The 13,231-nt window shown below is 47.2% G+C and overlaps 1 protein-coding gene across 1 annotated transcript in view; it reads right to left on the bottom strand.

Moving 5' to 3' along the window:
- Nucleotides 1-4,045: 4,045 nt before the first annotated feature.
- ASH1L (ASH1 like histone lysine methyltransferase) overlaps nt 4,046-13,231 on the bottom strand; it is a 58,806-nt gene continuing 49,620 nt past the window's right edge. Inside the window, 12 exon segments of the mRNA XM_087943666.1 lie at nt 4,046-4,210; nt 5,431-5,640; nt 5,643-5,731; nt 7,274-7,314; nt 8,474-8,636; nt 8,813-8,989; nt 9,988-10,126; nt 11,051-11,141; nt 11,625-11,711; nt 12,334-12,582; nt 12,750-12,882; nt 13,016-13,073. Of these exon segments, the coding sequence (XP_087799792.1) occupies nt 4,107-4,210; nt 5,431-5,640; nt 5,643-5,731; nt 7,274-7,314; nt 8,474-8,636; nt 8,813-8,989; nt 9,988-10,126; nt 11,051-11,141; nt 11,625-11,711; nt 12,334-12,582; nt 12,750-12,882; nt 13,016-13,073 (1,541 nt within the window). The 3' untranslated portion in view covers nt 4,046-4,106.

The raw sequence follows: 13,231 nt of genomic DNA, 5'->3' as shown, positions 1-13,231 counted from the left end.
CCCAGGCTCCTTGCTGTCCCCTTCTTGCTCACACAGCAAACTTTCAGTTTCCAAACAGTCCTCATTTCTTTCACAGACAGACAGGACACTAGCCAGATGAATTTATCTGCACTCCTTTATCTGCACACTCAGCCTCACAGCTGATTTTCGGCCATTTTGAGGCCTTTTTTCAGCCTCCCAGAGGTTTGAGGAAGGCTTCTGCAGGCCGGAAATTAGGGCCGTTTCGTCACTTCCGGTATTTTTGGAAAAACAGCAAAGTGACAAAATGGGGCCAGTTTTCGGCCTGCAGAAGCCTTCCTCAAACCTCTGGGAGGCTGAAAAAGGCCTCAAAATGGCCGAAAATCAGCGGTGAGGGGCGCACGTGCCCAGGGAGGTAACTTTGCCTGCAGCTCGCGTGCCGGCACAAATAGTTCTGCGTGCCACCTATGACATGTGTGCCAGAGGTTCGCCATCACGACCATAAGGCAATGAGGTTGCAAACCCCCCCAAAAGAAACTGAGGTCAAAGGGCAGCTAAATTTGAAAGCTGAAAGAAAACACACTGAAACTGTAAAATAAGAAACATGTTTTTTTTTTCCATTTAATACTAGAATCTCTCAATATTTGAGATGCAGGCTCTTTTTTTTTTATGCAATTACATCCAATGTTAAAATTGGTAATACATAATTTACAAAGATTAACATCAAAACAATGGTCTATTTAGATATGCTTTTGTAAAAAGGAAATATATTAGCAGCAATTCTTCTCAGTCACCACACGGCCTCTCCCATGAAGACCGAAAAGTTTTGTTATCTCCACTTTGCCACAAATGTAGTGCTTTCGTTTTTTCTTTCTTTCTTTCTTTCATTCATTATTATTATTTCTTTCTTTTTCTTTTTAAACTTTTTCCTGGGCTTTCTTTCTTTTTTTATCAGCTTGATCGGGGTTGCGTTTCAGTCTGGTCTCCTTTTTTTAAAAAAAGTTTTCATACAAAATAACCTTCCCTCTCCCCTCCCAATCCCAGCTGTCCCAATTTATTTTATGATTTTTATTTTTTCCTGGTTAAAAAGTCAAGCGATTCTCTACAACCAGTTTTAAGAAAAAAAGCCAAAAAAAGGGGGGGGGAGGGAAGAGAAAAAAACTTTTTTTTTTTTTTTAAAAAAGGAAAAGGTAGGAGGAAGAGGGGGCAAAAAAAAAGAAAAGAAAAAGCCAACACAAATTCTTCACGCTTCTCTAGAATTTGATTGTCTAAAAATCATCGGCTTTTATTTATTTATTTATTTACTTACTCTTTCGACAAAAAGAAAGATTTCTCTCTTTTCTTTAAAACGAACAAACAAACAAAAAATAAAACGGCAAAGTTTTTAGTGTCTCACATCCGGGCACGTTTTTTTATTTTTTATTTTTTTTTAAAAAAAGATCAACATTATTATTATTATTATTCTCTGCTCCATCGTCAGCAACATCGAACATTATTAATTTTCTCTTTAAAAAGGACTTTTTTTAAAAACCTCTCTCTCTCTCTCTCTCTTTTTTTTTAGTGTTTGACACCATTTCGAGACAAAAAAAAAAAATTCCCATTTTCGAACTCGGCGCAACTCAGAAAAACCAAAACATTTGTTTCCTCCCCTCCCCCAACACCCTCATTTTTTAAAACATGCGATTTTGTGGTTCGTCCCGCACGACACAAAACGTTCGAGTATCACATACTCTTGGCTATACAATTGCTTCTCTCTACAGTAAGAAAATATTCCAAGCGGTTGTTTCTCCTTTTTTGTCTTTTGTGTGGGTTTTTTTCCGTCTTTTTTTTTAATAAAATATTTTTTTTATTCTTTTGAGCCGTCAAGGGCTGTCGTTTTAGTTTTCCCTCTCGTTTTATTCCCCCAGATCTTGAGAAAAAAAAACAAAAACACAACACACCTCTCTCTTTCCCCGTCCAAAACCCCCAGATTTTGTTTTAAAACCGTTGAAAATCCTCAGGTTTGTGAATGGAATGGCGCCTTGGGTTTTTGTTTTGTTTTGTGTTTTTTTTTCTCTCCGTTGTCCGTTTCAAACTAAGATCAAAACAAGAATTATATAGTCAACGAGAAAAATGTACAGTTGTTGGACAAAAACTTGGTCCATCCAGAAGGAACATGGAGAAAGAGAGAGAGTGAGTTACCATATTGCTTTACAATCACACGAGAGAGAAAAGAAAAGGGGGAAAAAGGGAAAGGCTTAAGATATATACAACTTGGCACATTTAAAAACAGGGTTTTGTTTATAAGGACACCAAAAAACAGGACCAGAATATGCATGTGAACGCCGAAGAGAGCAAAGCCACGTTAAAGAGCCAGTGTAAAAACTCCGAGTTTTCTTCCTTTCTTTTTGGGGCTGTTCGAGAAGTTTGCAATTGGGGAAAAAAATAGTCTCTTTTTTATTTTATTTTCCCTGCGTGGAAAGTCTGGATTTTTGCAGCAAACCGGGTTGGGAGGGGAGGAGGATTTAAAAACCAAAACACAATCCTTTTTTTTGGGGGGATGTCCAGCCGGTTGTCTTCCATGATGATTTTTAAAATATTTTTTGTCCCTGGCCGAAGAGGCGGAGTGCGAAATACACTGCCTCTTTAAGAGGCAGCTGCTTTGTAAGCTGTACAGTTTTGTCTTTCAAAAGAAAAAAGAAAAACAGGGAAAACCAAAAAAAAAAAAAAGGGAAAATTAAAAAAGGAAGAAAAAAATAAACCCCGCAAGAGTAGTGTCATCGGTGGGTTACGTTCGCAACAGACGCTCGCTCGGAAAATACTGTCTCCACGGTTCGTGTAGTGAAAAGAAAAGGGTCTTTCCCTCCCCCTCCCCTCCCCTCCTGTATCATTCGGGGCGTGGGAAATTTTCTCTGGTTTTTCCCACCCTCTCTCCTTCCCTCCGCGCACTCCGCCCCTCCCCACCCGCCGGAAAAAAAACAAAAAAAAACAATTTTTCCACGATATACACACGCAGGAGAGAATGACAGCTGGGGGGCAAGAGAGAAAAAGGCAATTTTTGTTTTTTGTTTTTTTTTAAAAAAAGAAGAAAAGCAGAGGAAAGGCAAAATGAAAGCGAAAAGATGGGGAAAAGCCCCTAAGACGGGTGCTTTTTTCTGAGCTCGGGACCTGCTTTTTGGGGGAATTCTCTGCAGGAGGAGGAGGAGGAGGAGGGGGAATAATAATAATAATAATTAAAAAAAAAAGAATTTAAAATTAAGATTAAGCGCAGCATGCCCTTAGCCCCGTCCTGCCTCGGGATGCACGACGTGGAACCCAAGTGCTTCCGAAAAATCCAACCGTGGTTTCCTGGGGAACATCCCATAGGAACACAATGCCTCCTCTGTGTGTGTGTGTGTGTGTGTGTGTGTGTGTGTTGTGTGTGTGTGTGTGTGTGTGTGTAAAACCAGCAGGGAAATTCTTCCCTTCCCGTCTCGTTCCCGGTGCCTGAAAGAGACCGGATTTTTTTAAATTTTATATATATATAAATGCTTTAGGGATGCTAGACCTCTGGGAGGGTCACGTAGTGCCCGGATAATTCCCCGGAGGACCAACGAAGTGCCCCGGGGGGTGGACGACCCAAAGTGGGTGGGCCTGGAGCTGCCCCTGGCCCCCCCTTTTTTTTCCTAGACTTGTTTTCCTCCCTCTGGGGCCATCGGAGTGGGATTGGGGGGCGGCAGAGGAATAATCCAAAAGAATAAATTAAAAACGGTGACCTTCCACCCCCAACCTCCTCTGGCACGAGAGAGAGAGAGGCCTTAGTACCTTTTAAGAGGACCGAGAAGGCATGGCTGGCTCCCGCCCTCCTCCCGGGGCTGAATGCTGAACGCCCCTGGGTGGGTGGGTGGGTGGGTGGGTGGTGGGAGGGGGCTTCTTAAGTGCTACAGAACCGCCTCGTCAGTTTCCTTCCGCTCGGCCGTCTCCGTTGCTTCCTCCAGGGAGGGGGCCGAGAGACGCAGGTCCAAAAAATCCCCCGGCTGTCAGTCTCACGCATACGCCCGGTTGACCGGACGAACCGCAAATTTGCACACCCTTGCTGCCAGGGGTGGGGGTGTGTGTGTGAAAGGGTTGTTGGTTGGTTGGGGTGGGGGAATGGGGGGGGGAGAAAAACACGACGATGCTTGCGGGGTTCACTTCCTGCTGCTGCTGCTGCTACAGCTCTCGGGGAGGAGGAGGGTGCGACGTCGCAGCTTTCTTCCGGAGCCTTCCTCCAACAGGTAGGTGACATCGATGGCTGCACGGAAAGGGGTGGGGTGGGGTCGGGGGGAGAGAGAGAGAGAGAGAAAGGGAGACAAGAGGGGAAAGGTTAAAAGGAGAGGTTTTGCAAGGCGGTTGGGACGAACAGCACAAAAGTTTATGTGTTGTTTTATTTTTGGTTTGGCGGGTGGAAATACACCAAGGGCTACACTGGGTGGGGGGTGGGGGAAGAAGGGGGGAGGCATTTCTGGGAGGTATTTTTGGAGCAGGGACTCTTCCAAAATACAGAATGGACACAGTTGGAAGGGGACCTCAAGAGGTCTTCTAGTCCAACCCCCCCCTCCTCAGAAGACAGAATGACCCAGTTGGAAGGGACCTTGGAGGTCGTCTAGTCCAACCCCCTAGCGGGAAACCCTACCCCATTCTAGACAAATGGCTGCCCAGTGTCTTCTTAAATAATCCGTGGTGGGGAGAAGGAAGGGAAGGAGGGGAGGGATGGAAGAAAAGGAAGGATGGAAAGGAAGGAAAGAAGGGGTTGGAGGAAGGAAGGAGGGGAAGGATGGAGGAAAAGAAAGAAAGGAGGAATATACAGATACAGAGGAAGGGAGGAAGGGAGGAATAAATAGATGGAAATGGCAGGAATGAAGGAAGGAATATACAGATGCAGAGGAAGGGAGAAAGGAGAGAGGAATGAAGGAAGGGAAAGAGGAGAAGGATGGAGGAAAAAGAAGGAAGAAATATACAGATGTAAAGGAAGGGAGGAAGGAAGGAATGATACAGAGGAAGGGAGGAAGGAAGGAGAGAGGAATGAATGAATGAAGGAATGAATGAATGAATGAAGGAAGGAAGGAAGGAAGGAAGGAGGGAGGGAGGGATGGAAAGGAAGGAAAGAAGCAGTTGGAGGAAGGAAGGAGGGGAGGGATGGAGGAAAAGTAAGTAAGTAAGGAAGGAATATACAGATACAAAGGGAGGGAGGGAGGAAGGAAGGAGGAAAAGGAAGGAAGGAATATACAGATATAAAGGAAGGGAGGGAGGAAGGGAGGGACACATGTTACAGAGGGAGGAATGAAGAAAGGAAGGAAGGGGAGGAGGAGGAGGGATGGAAAGGAAGGAAAGAAGTAGTTGGAGGAAGGAAGGAGGGGAGGAAAAGTAAGTAAGTAAGGAATATACGGAAGGAAGGAAGGAAGGAAGGAAGGAAGGAAGGAAGGAAGGAAGGAAGGGAGGGAGGGAGGGAGGGTGGGTTCCAGGGAAACTCACCGTTTTTTCCTGGGATCCTCTCTAAGAGGGTGAGGAGTATTTGGTTCAGCCGCTCCCGCTGCAGGTGCCGGCGTTCTTCCGGGCTGCAGGGCTCCCTGGGCTCCGGGCTGCCCTCCTCGGCCTTTTTATCCAGCTCGACGTTCTCCAGGGAGGGCCTCTTTCTCGGGCTCCTCGGGTGGGCCGGGCGGCTCTCCGGAGGGGGCTCGGGTGGGCGATCCCCTCTTCCGGAAGCGGGACAGGCTCCTCCTCCTGAGGCAGGTCCTTCGTTTGGGGCTTGGCGCGGTCGGACTTCCAAGAGGACCTGAGAAGGGAGAGGGAAATGGGTTCAAATTGACGACGGCCCGGGGTCACCTGATCCCCTTTTGCGACCTTCCGACAAAGCAAGAGCCAAAGTGGGGGGTGGGGGGGGCAGCCGGATTCGCTTCACGATCAGGTTACTGCTGACTTTATCAACGGCGGGGATTCCCTGAACAGCCGTGCTGAGGAAGGGGGAACGGGGGGGCATAAACCCGTGTCTCACTTAGCGACAGGGCTCAAGGAGAAGCTGTAACTCGAGGGGCTACCTGGGTCAACGGAATCTGAATTTGACCGCTTTGTGGGAGTGAGATGGGCAGGAAGGAGAGGTGGTACGAAGACAGGCAGCCTGTCGTAAAAGAATATTATACTGCAGAAAAAAACCCAACGGCTACCACCCTCCTGCCTTCCATGGAGGACCTGTACACTGCAGGGGTCTAAAAGGGGGCTGTGAAAATATCTACGGACCCCTCACACATCCTGGACATAAACTGTTTCAACTCCCACCCTCAAAACGATGCTATAGAGCCCTGCACACCAGAACAACTAGACACAAGGGGAGTTTTTGCCTGAACACCATCACTCTGCTAAACAACTCATTCCCACAACATTATTCCAACTATTTACTAAGTCTGCATTACTATCCTTCTTCTCATCCTTCCTATTATCTATCTCTTCCCACTTATAACTATAACCTTGTTGCTTGTATCTCTACAATTAATATTGTTTTTATTTGTTCCCTAGTAGGATTTGATTGCTTATTAGTAACCTATGACTATCACTAACTGTTGCATCTTATGATTCTTGATGAATGTATTTTATTTTTTCTTTATGTACACTGAGAGCTTATGCACCAAAGACAAATTCCTTGTGTGTCCAATCACACTTGGCCAATAAAGTATCCTATTCTATTCTGTCCTGTCCTATCCTATCCCTTATTCTCTTCTCTTTTCTCTTCCCTATCCTATCCCTTATTCTATTCTATCCCTTATTCTACCCTCTCCTATTCTATTCTATCCTATTCTCTATTCTATTCCATTCCATTCTTTCCTTATTCTATTCTATTCTATTCTATTCTATTCTATTCTATTCTATTCTATTCCTTATTCTATTCTTTATTCTGTTCTATTCTATTCTATTCCATTCCATTCTTATTGTGCCCTATGACAATTATTAAGTGTTGTACCTTATGATTCTTGACTAATGTATCTTTTCTTTTATGTGCACTGAGAGCATTTGCACCGAGACAAATTCCTTGTGTGTCCAATCACACTTGGCCAATAAAAGAATTACTATTCTATTCTATTCTATTCTATTCTATTCTAATTCTAATTCTAATTCTTATTTCTTATTCTATTCCACTCTTCTATTATGAACTGTGAGAATAACCTTGGGAGATGGGAGGAAGAGCTGCAGCCTAGACCAGGGCCAGAGAAGAAAAACCAGGCTCCAAAGGTGGGGAAAGCAGGTCAGAATTCCGTTTCCTGGCCTGGACTACCTCAAAGGGCTGTGGTGAAGATGTTTCCACGCAACCCTCAAGGGGACTCACCTGCCTCCGTTCCTCTTGTAGTTGTCTGGTACGTAATGAGGCTGAAATGGGGAAAGAAAAAGAAAAAAGAAAAGCCAATTAGAGTCAACGTCCAGGGTGCCTCGAGGCCCAGCCATCAAAGAGAGGTCATCCCAAGGAGGGAGAGGCTGGGGAAACTGAGGCAGGGAAAAGGCCTGGTGGCAGACTGTTCGGCGTTAACTACCAACCCCAGTATATCCAAAGGTTGAAAGTCCCGATGAAAAAGGAAGAAATTTATAGGGCGCAGGCAGTCCTTGACTTACAATGAGCCACCGTTCTAAGTTATGACAGCATCGGGGGAAAAAAAAGCAACTCGTGCCCGCTTTTCACACTTAACGACCGTTGTAGCCTCCCCCGGGGTCATGTGATTTACAGCAGCTGGCTCAGATTTAGAATGGTCGCAGCATCCGTGTGTGTGTGTGTGTGTGTGTGTGTGGAGAGAGAGAGAGAGAGAGAGAGATACCATGCGATCTCCTGTTGCAATCTTCCGACCAAGGGGGAAAAGCCAGATTCACTTTACTGACCGGGTGGCTAATTTAACGACGGCAGTCGATTCGCTGAATGAATCATGGCAAGGAAAGCCATAGAAAACTGGGCGTGTGTGTGTGTGTGTGTGTGTGTGTGTGCCAAACTCACTTTGCTGCCCTACATTTGGGGCTACCAAATGGGGCCGTTGAGCAGAGCAGCGCCTGCCTCGTCCTAGGGGACTGGAGACTAAAACATAGGAAGAACGGTTGCAGGAACTGGGCTTGGCTAGGGAAGAGAAGGACCAGGGGAGACAGGATAGCAGCCTTCCAATATTTGAGGGGCTGCCCCAGAGAGGAGGAAGTGGGGTCAAGCTATTTTCCAAAGCGCCCGAAGGCAACACAAGGAACAATGGATGGAAACTGAACAAGGAGAGATTCAACCTGGAAATAAGGAGGAATTTTCTGACAGTGAGAACAATCAACCCATGGAACAGAAGTTGCCTTCGGAAGTTGTGGGAGCTTCATCCCTGGAGGCTTTCAGGAAGAGACTGGACCTGCCACTTGTCAGTTAATGGTGTAGGGTCTCCTGCTTGGGCAGGGGGTGGGACTAGATGACCTACAAGGTCCCTTCCCACTCTTGATGATCTGTTATCTGTCTGAATTGAACTGAGGGAGATGGACGCGGGGCTACCGCCAGGACGACAAGTGGGCTTACCGAGAAATCTCTTTTCGGCGCCAGCCGTTTCGGGAAGTGGTCGAAGGCGTAGGATTTGGTGCAGACCGGATAGCGGTTGCGGTGGATCTTGTAAAAGAGGTGGGCCGACTTGTCCAGCCGGTAGTCGCAGATGTATACGTCCGGCTCCTTCGCTCCTTTGGGTCTTCCTGCCGGGGGGGAAGAGGCGGAGGGAGGGTGAGAAGGGAGGAAAAGGGACGAGGGGAGAAGTTCTCAAGGTCATTCTCAGCCCCAAAGGCCACCGGCCCTTTCTTCAACTGGGGTGGGTGTGGTTGGAGGGGGGCAGGTGGGAAGGAAGCCGCTTCTGGGATCCGGGCCGACTTGCCTTTGCAGTAGGTGTAGAGATCCAGCACGCAGCAGATCCCTACCACCGCCTCCAGAGGGATGATCTCGTACAGCGGCACCCGGAAGAGTTCGTTGTGGTAGAACTTGCGGGAGGGCGAGTGGTGGGTTTCGTGCGGGCGGAAGTAGTGGTGGCCGAAGGCGAAGCGTTCCCCCCTGCGGGAAGGAGACAAGCAGAGGGAGTGTCCCCCCCGCTACATAAAGCCGCTGGGCTCAAAGATACTGACTTGGGTTGTTGCTGATTTAATTTGAATGCAGACCCGTGCTGATCGGCTCTAAGGAGCGTTCAGTTTTGCAATTTTAGGGGGGGGGACTACGAACCCCACGCCTGCTTTAAGAGGGATGGATTTCATTTCTCAGACATCATACTTTAAGCAGTGCGGACTTCAAGTCTGTTAAGGTATTGAGATTTAAGAGCTGACCAGCAGCTGTAAAGCTGATGCAATGAGGATGAATCAGCATTGGTATTGCCTTTTTAAGACTATGTATGGGTCCACAGAAGCCTTTACCACTTTAAGAGGTGTTTTTACATAAAGGCAGCCATTAGAGGGTGTGTTTCTCTCTCATTGTGTCCTGTCTCCATTGTAGAGTTCTCTGTGCAGAGTTAAGATTGACTGCTTGTCAGGTATTTGCCTACCACGTATATTTCTATATATAACTGTCTTGTATATAAACCACTGTTAACTGTCCAAGCCTCTTTGTGCTGTGTTTTGCTCCTGGGTTGTCTCACAATAGTAGTCATGCTGCACACGCTCTGATAAAAGTCCTGGAATTCCATTCTTAAAACTTTCAAGCGTGAGAAACGCTGCTCTAAGGAAGCTTCTTGGATGAGAAGCAAAACAACTGGACACAGAGATAGTTTTTTTTTCTTTCTGCTGAACATCTAATTCCCACAGCCCTACGTTAGGACTAAAGATATTTACCCCATGTAGCAGGGCTGTATTGCTATTATCCTTCCCATCTACCTATGTGGGGGACAATTTTTTATATCTTCAGAAACTTGTGATCTACCGGCCCAAAGAATCAGTGAAAATCCTTCCAAGGTTTGCCATGGAATTCATGGCGTCCTCCGCAGCCATTTCCAAGCAGGGCTGAGAAGTGAAAAGAACTTATTTTTTTTCCCCACGGGAGGAAGAAGACGTGAAAAAACTCACTTCTCATTTTTCCACAGCTTCTCAATCCGGAAGATATCCAGCCTCTCGCGGTTGATGTGGGACAGCAGGCGGTACGACTGCCGGACTGGGTGGCCATCGGGAGTCCTTCGGCTGTCTCGCATCAGGTACACGCAGTCTCCTGCAAGTGGGAAGGCAGAGGAGGGACTCAAATACACCAGCAGGGGCCATAAGGGGGAAAAGAGGGAAAAAAAAAACCCCAGGAAAAGAACGAGAAACGACTCCAATGGAATTTTGAATATCCCAAAAGCTATTTATGGTGGTGACTGCCTTCCCCACATGGCACCTTTGGGGGCTTAACGTGGAGATGCAACTGACTTTTTCAGGCAGGGGTGGGCAAACTTTTTGGCTCGTGGGCCTCATTGACTTTTAAAATTTGACAGACGGGCCGGGTCAGCACAAGATACGATACATATAAAAAACTGCAAAATCTCCGCAAAATCAAGTCACTGCGCCTAATGCGCCGCCTGGTGTCGAAATGCCTGTCATTACAAGTCAAAGTCAAATGAATGCAATCATTCCATCATTCACATCAAACCTTAATTCTGTACCGATCTTCGGCGGGCCGGATTAAAAAGACCAACGGGCCGGATGTGGCCCGCGGGCCGTAGTTTGCCCACCCCCCTGTTTTAAGGGGCGGTTTTCCCAGAACAGAAGGGGAAATAAGAAGGACGCATCGGAGAAAAAGCACATAACGGAAAGGAACAGTCAAAAGGAGAACGAGGATTACACAGGGTAAACCCTGGGAAAAATATGAATGCTACCACCGGATGGGGTTGTAAGTAGGAAAATTTGGGACTGTGCTGAAATGGATAGATTAACTAAAGAGAAAGATGATCCAGAATGATGAAGACAACGTAGCTGGCACCCTCTCAATGCCCAGGCCAGGCCGGGGGGGTTTGAGTCAAGCTTCTGATTTGACCTGTGCTAGGACACCCTCACCAGTGAGCGAAATCAGAACACAGGGGACCCCGGAGAGGAGGGCGAGAGCTACCCCATAGCTCTCCTGGCTGCCTGTCACTCCCCCCAGGGGCAGAACACCCACCTTGGCGGAGCAGGAGATCGTCTCGCAACAGACAGATGAAGTAAACGCAGCCAGGTTGGGTGTAATGAGGCCGGGGAATCATCGGTACCTCCTAAAGGAGGACGAGAGAAATAGGAGGAAGGGGAAAATAATAATAATAATAATAATAATAATAATAATAATAATAATAATAATAATAATAATAATAATAATAATAGAGAAATCTCAGCTTTCCTACCTTTGGGAATTGTTTCAAATGTTTCCAGGATGGTTCAAAGGAACAGGGAAAAGGGACAGTTTGGTCTAGTGGTTAAAGAAGCTGGCAAGAAATGGGGAGTTCTAGTCCTGCCTTAGGCACGAAAGGCAGTTGGGTGACTTTGGATCAATCACCAGGAGACGGTGAGTTCTAGTCCTGCCTTAGGCATGAAAGTCAGCTGGGTGACTTTGGGCCAATCCCAACCCCCATCTTGGTTGTTATTGTGGGGAAAATAGGATGAGGAAATATTGTGTGTGTTCACAGCCCAGAATTATTTGTGAAAAGGTGGACAGTCTTGTCTGTCTGTCTGTCTATCTCTCCCCATCTATAGACACTTACCCGATCCACTGTGCGCAGCTCACACTGTTCACACAAATAGTGTTCGACGTCCGAGTTCACACCCATGCAGTCGCAGTGCTGCCAAACCTGCGAGAGAAAGGGAGGCCTCAGGAAATGCCGAGAAAGAAACCTTGCCTCAGTAGAGGAGGAAAAAAAATATTTATGCATTGTAGAAGAAGAAGAAAAAAAGAGAGAGAGAGAGAGAGAGAGAGAGAGAGAGAGAGAGAGAGAGAGAGAGAGAGAGAGAGAAGAAAGAGAGAAGAAAGAAAGAAAGAAAGAAAGAAAGAAAGAAAAAAAAGAAAAAAGAGAAAGAAAGAAAGAAAGAGCAGAATCTTCCTGCTGAGTGAGAAGCTTGGAATATCCCTGGCTAATTTCAGCCAAAGTTAGCAAACCAGAGCAACAAAATAGCAATAGAAGGCTACTGCATTTTGCAAAAAACAAACAAACCCAAAACAATAACCTGAAAAAAGATTCTTAGAAAACAATCCAAATTCTTATCAACTTAATATATCAAAACAGGGGATCCTCCTGTTGCTCTTTGATCAAACCTGGCCACTTTTAAGACGCCTGGACTTCAACTCCCAGAATTCCCTAGACTCGAAGAAACCCTCTTTTAGATCAAATCCAGGGGGGAAATTTTCTATTTCTGAAGCTGGGAACCTGCCCCCTCCCCTGAAGGTCCCAGCAGGGGGGGCTTCGTGTCCCTCACCATGCACTTGTCACACTGGATCATCAGCCCTTCGTCTTTGTACAAGCCGCAGATGCAGCGGATGACGTCTTCGTCCTTCTCGTGACCGCTCTCCTTCTCGCACAGGGAGGTCTCGCTGCTGTCCGCCTCGCTGGCCGTCTCGCCCACGATCTCGTCGATCTGAGCAGCCGCTTCGTGACGGGCGTTGTAATAGGCTTTCCGCAGCCGGCAGACATCCCGCCCGATCGGGGATTTGCGGCCATAGTATTTCTGCAAGGAAAGGGGGACGGGACGAGAGGGGGGGAAAGAAGAGAGAGAGAGAGAGAGAGAGAGAGAGAGAGAGATTTTCATATTTAACGGGCCGTGAAATTCGAGGTTTTTGGAGAAGGGGGGAGTTTGGGGGAGAAAACTCTCCTTGGTTCCAGCTGCCCACTCACCTCAGCGTTGCGGAAAACCTTCAGCATATCCCCGTCGAAAGCCTCCACCGTTTTGTAGTAGCCCGTCAGGATCTGCTTCTCGATGGTGGTGAGATCGAGGGGGTCCGAGATCTTCTCGTAGTAATCGGCGTTCCTGGGCCAGGGGAGAGGTTGGACGTGTGACCGGGGGTCCAGTTTGGACACTCAGATTGGGGGTGGGGTGGGAGAGAGAGTCCACTCCTACACACAGCACCCCCTTTTTCCCCCCCGTTGGCAAAAGAGGAAACTTACTTTTTTTCGGAGGAAGAACCAGCAAAGGGGTGGCTAGGATTTGGCTGGAGGAATCTGAAAGTCAACCAGAGAAGAAGGCCGTGAGGGCCACTGGAGAGGTTCAAAGCTTGCGAGAGGGTGACCGGAGGGGCGTTCCTCTGAGCGCCCCTGGGCTTGGAGATCCGACGACTGGAGATGGGAACTGTAGTCCGAAATCATGTCCGGGGAGGGAT

The sequence above is a fragment of the Notechis scutatus genome, chromosome 14, assembly GCF_049901735.1.
Source record: "Notechis scutatus isolate UNSWTSFEM ecotype Mainland chromosome 14, rNotScu1.2, whole genome shotgun sequence".
NCBI classification, from domain to species: domain Eukaryota; kingdom Metazoa; phylum Chordata; class Lepidosauria; order Squamata; family Elapidae; genus Notechis; species Notechis scutatus.
The sequence above is the reverse complement of the archived record's forward strand: the minus strand, read 5'-3'. Positions and strand labels throughout refer to the sequence as shown.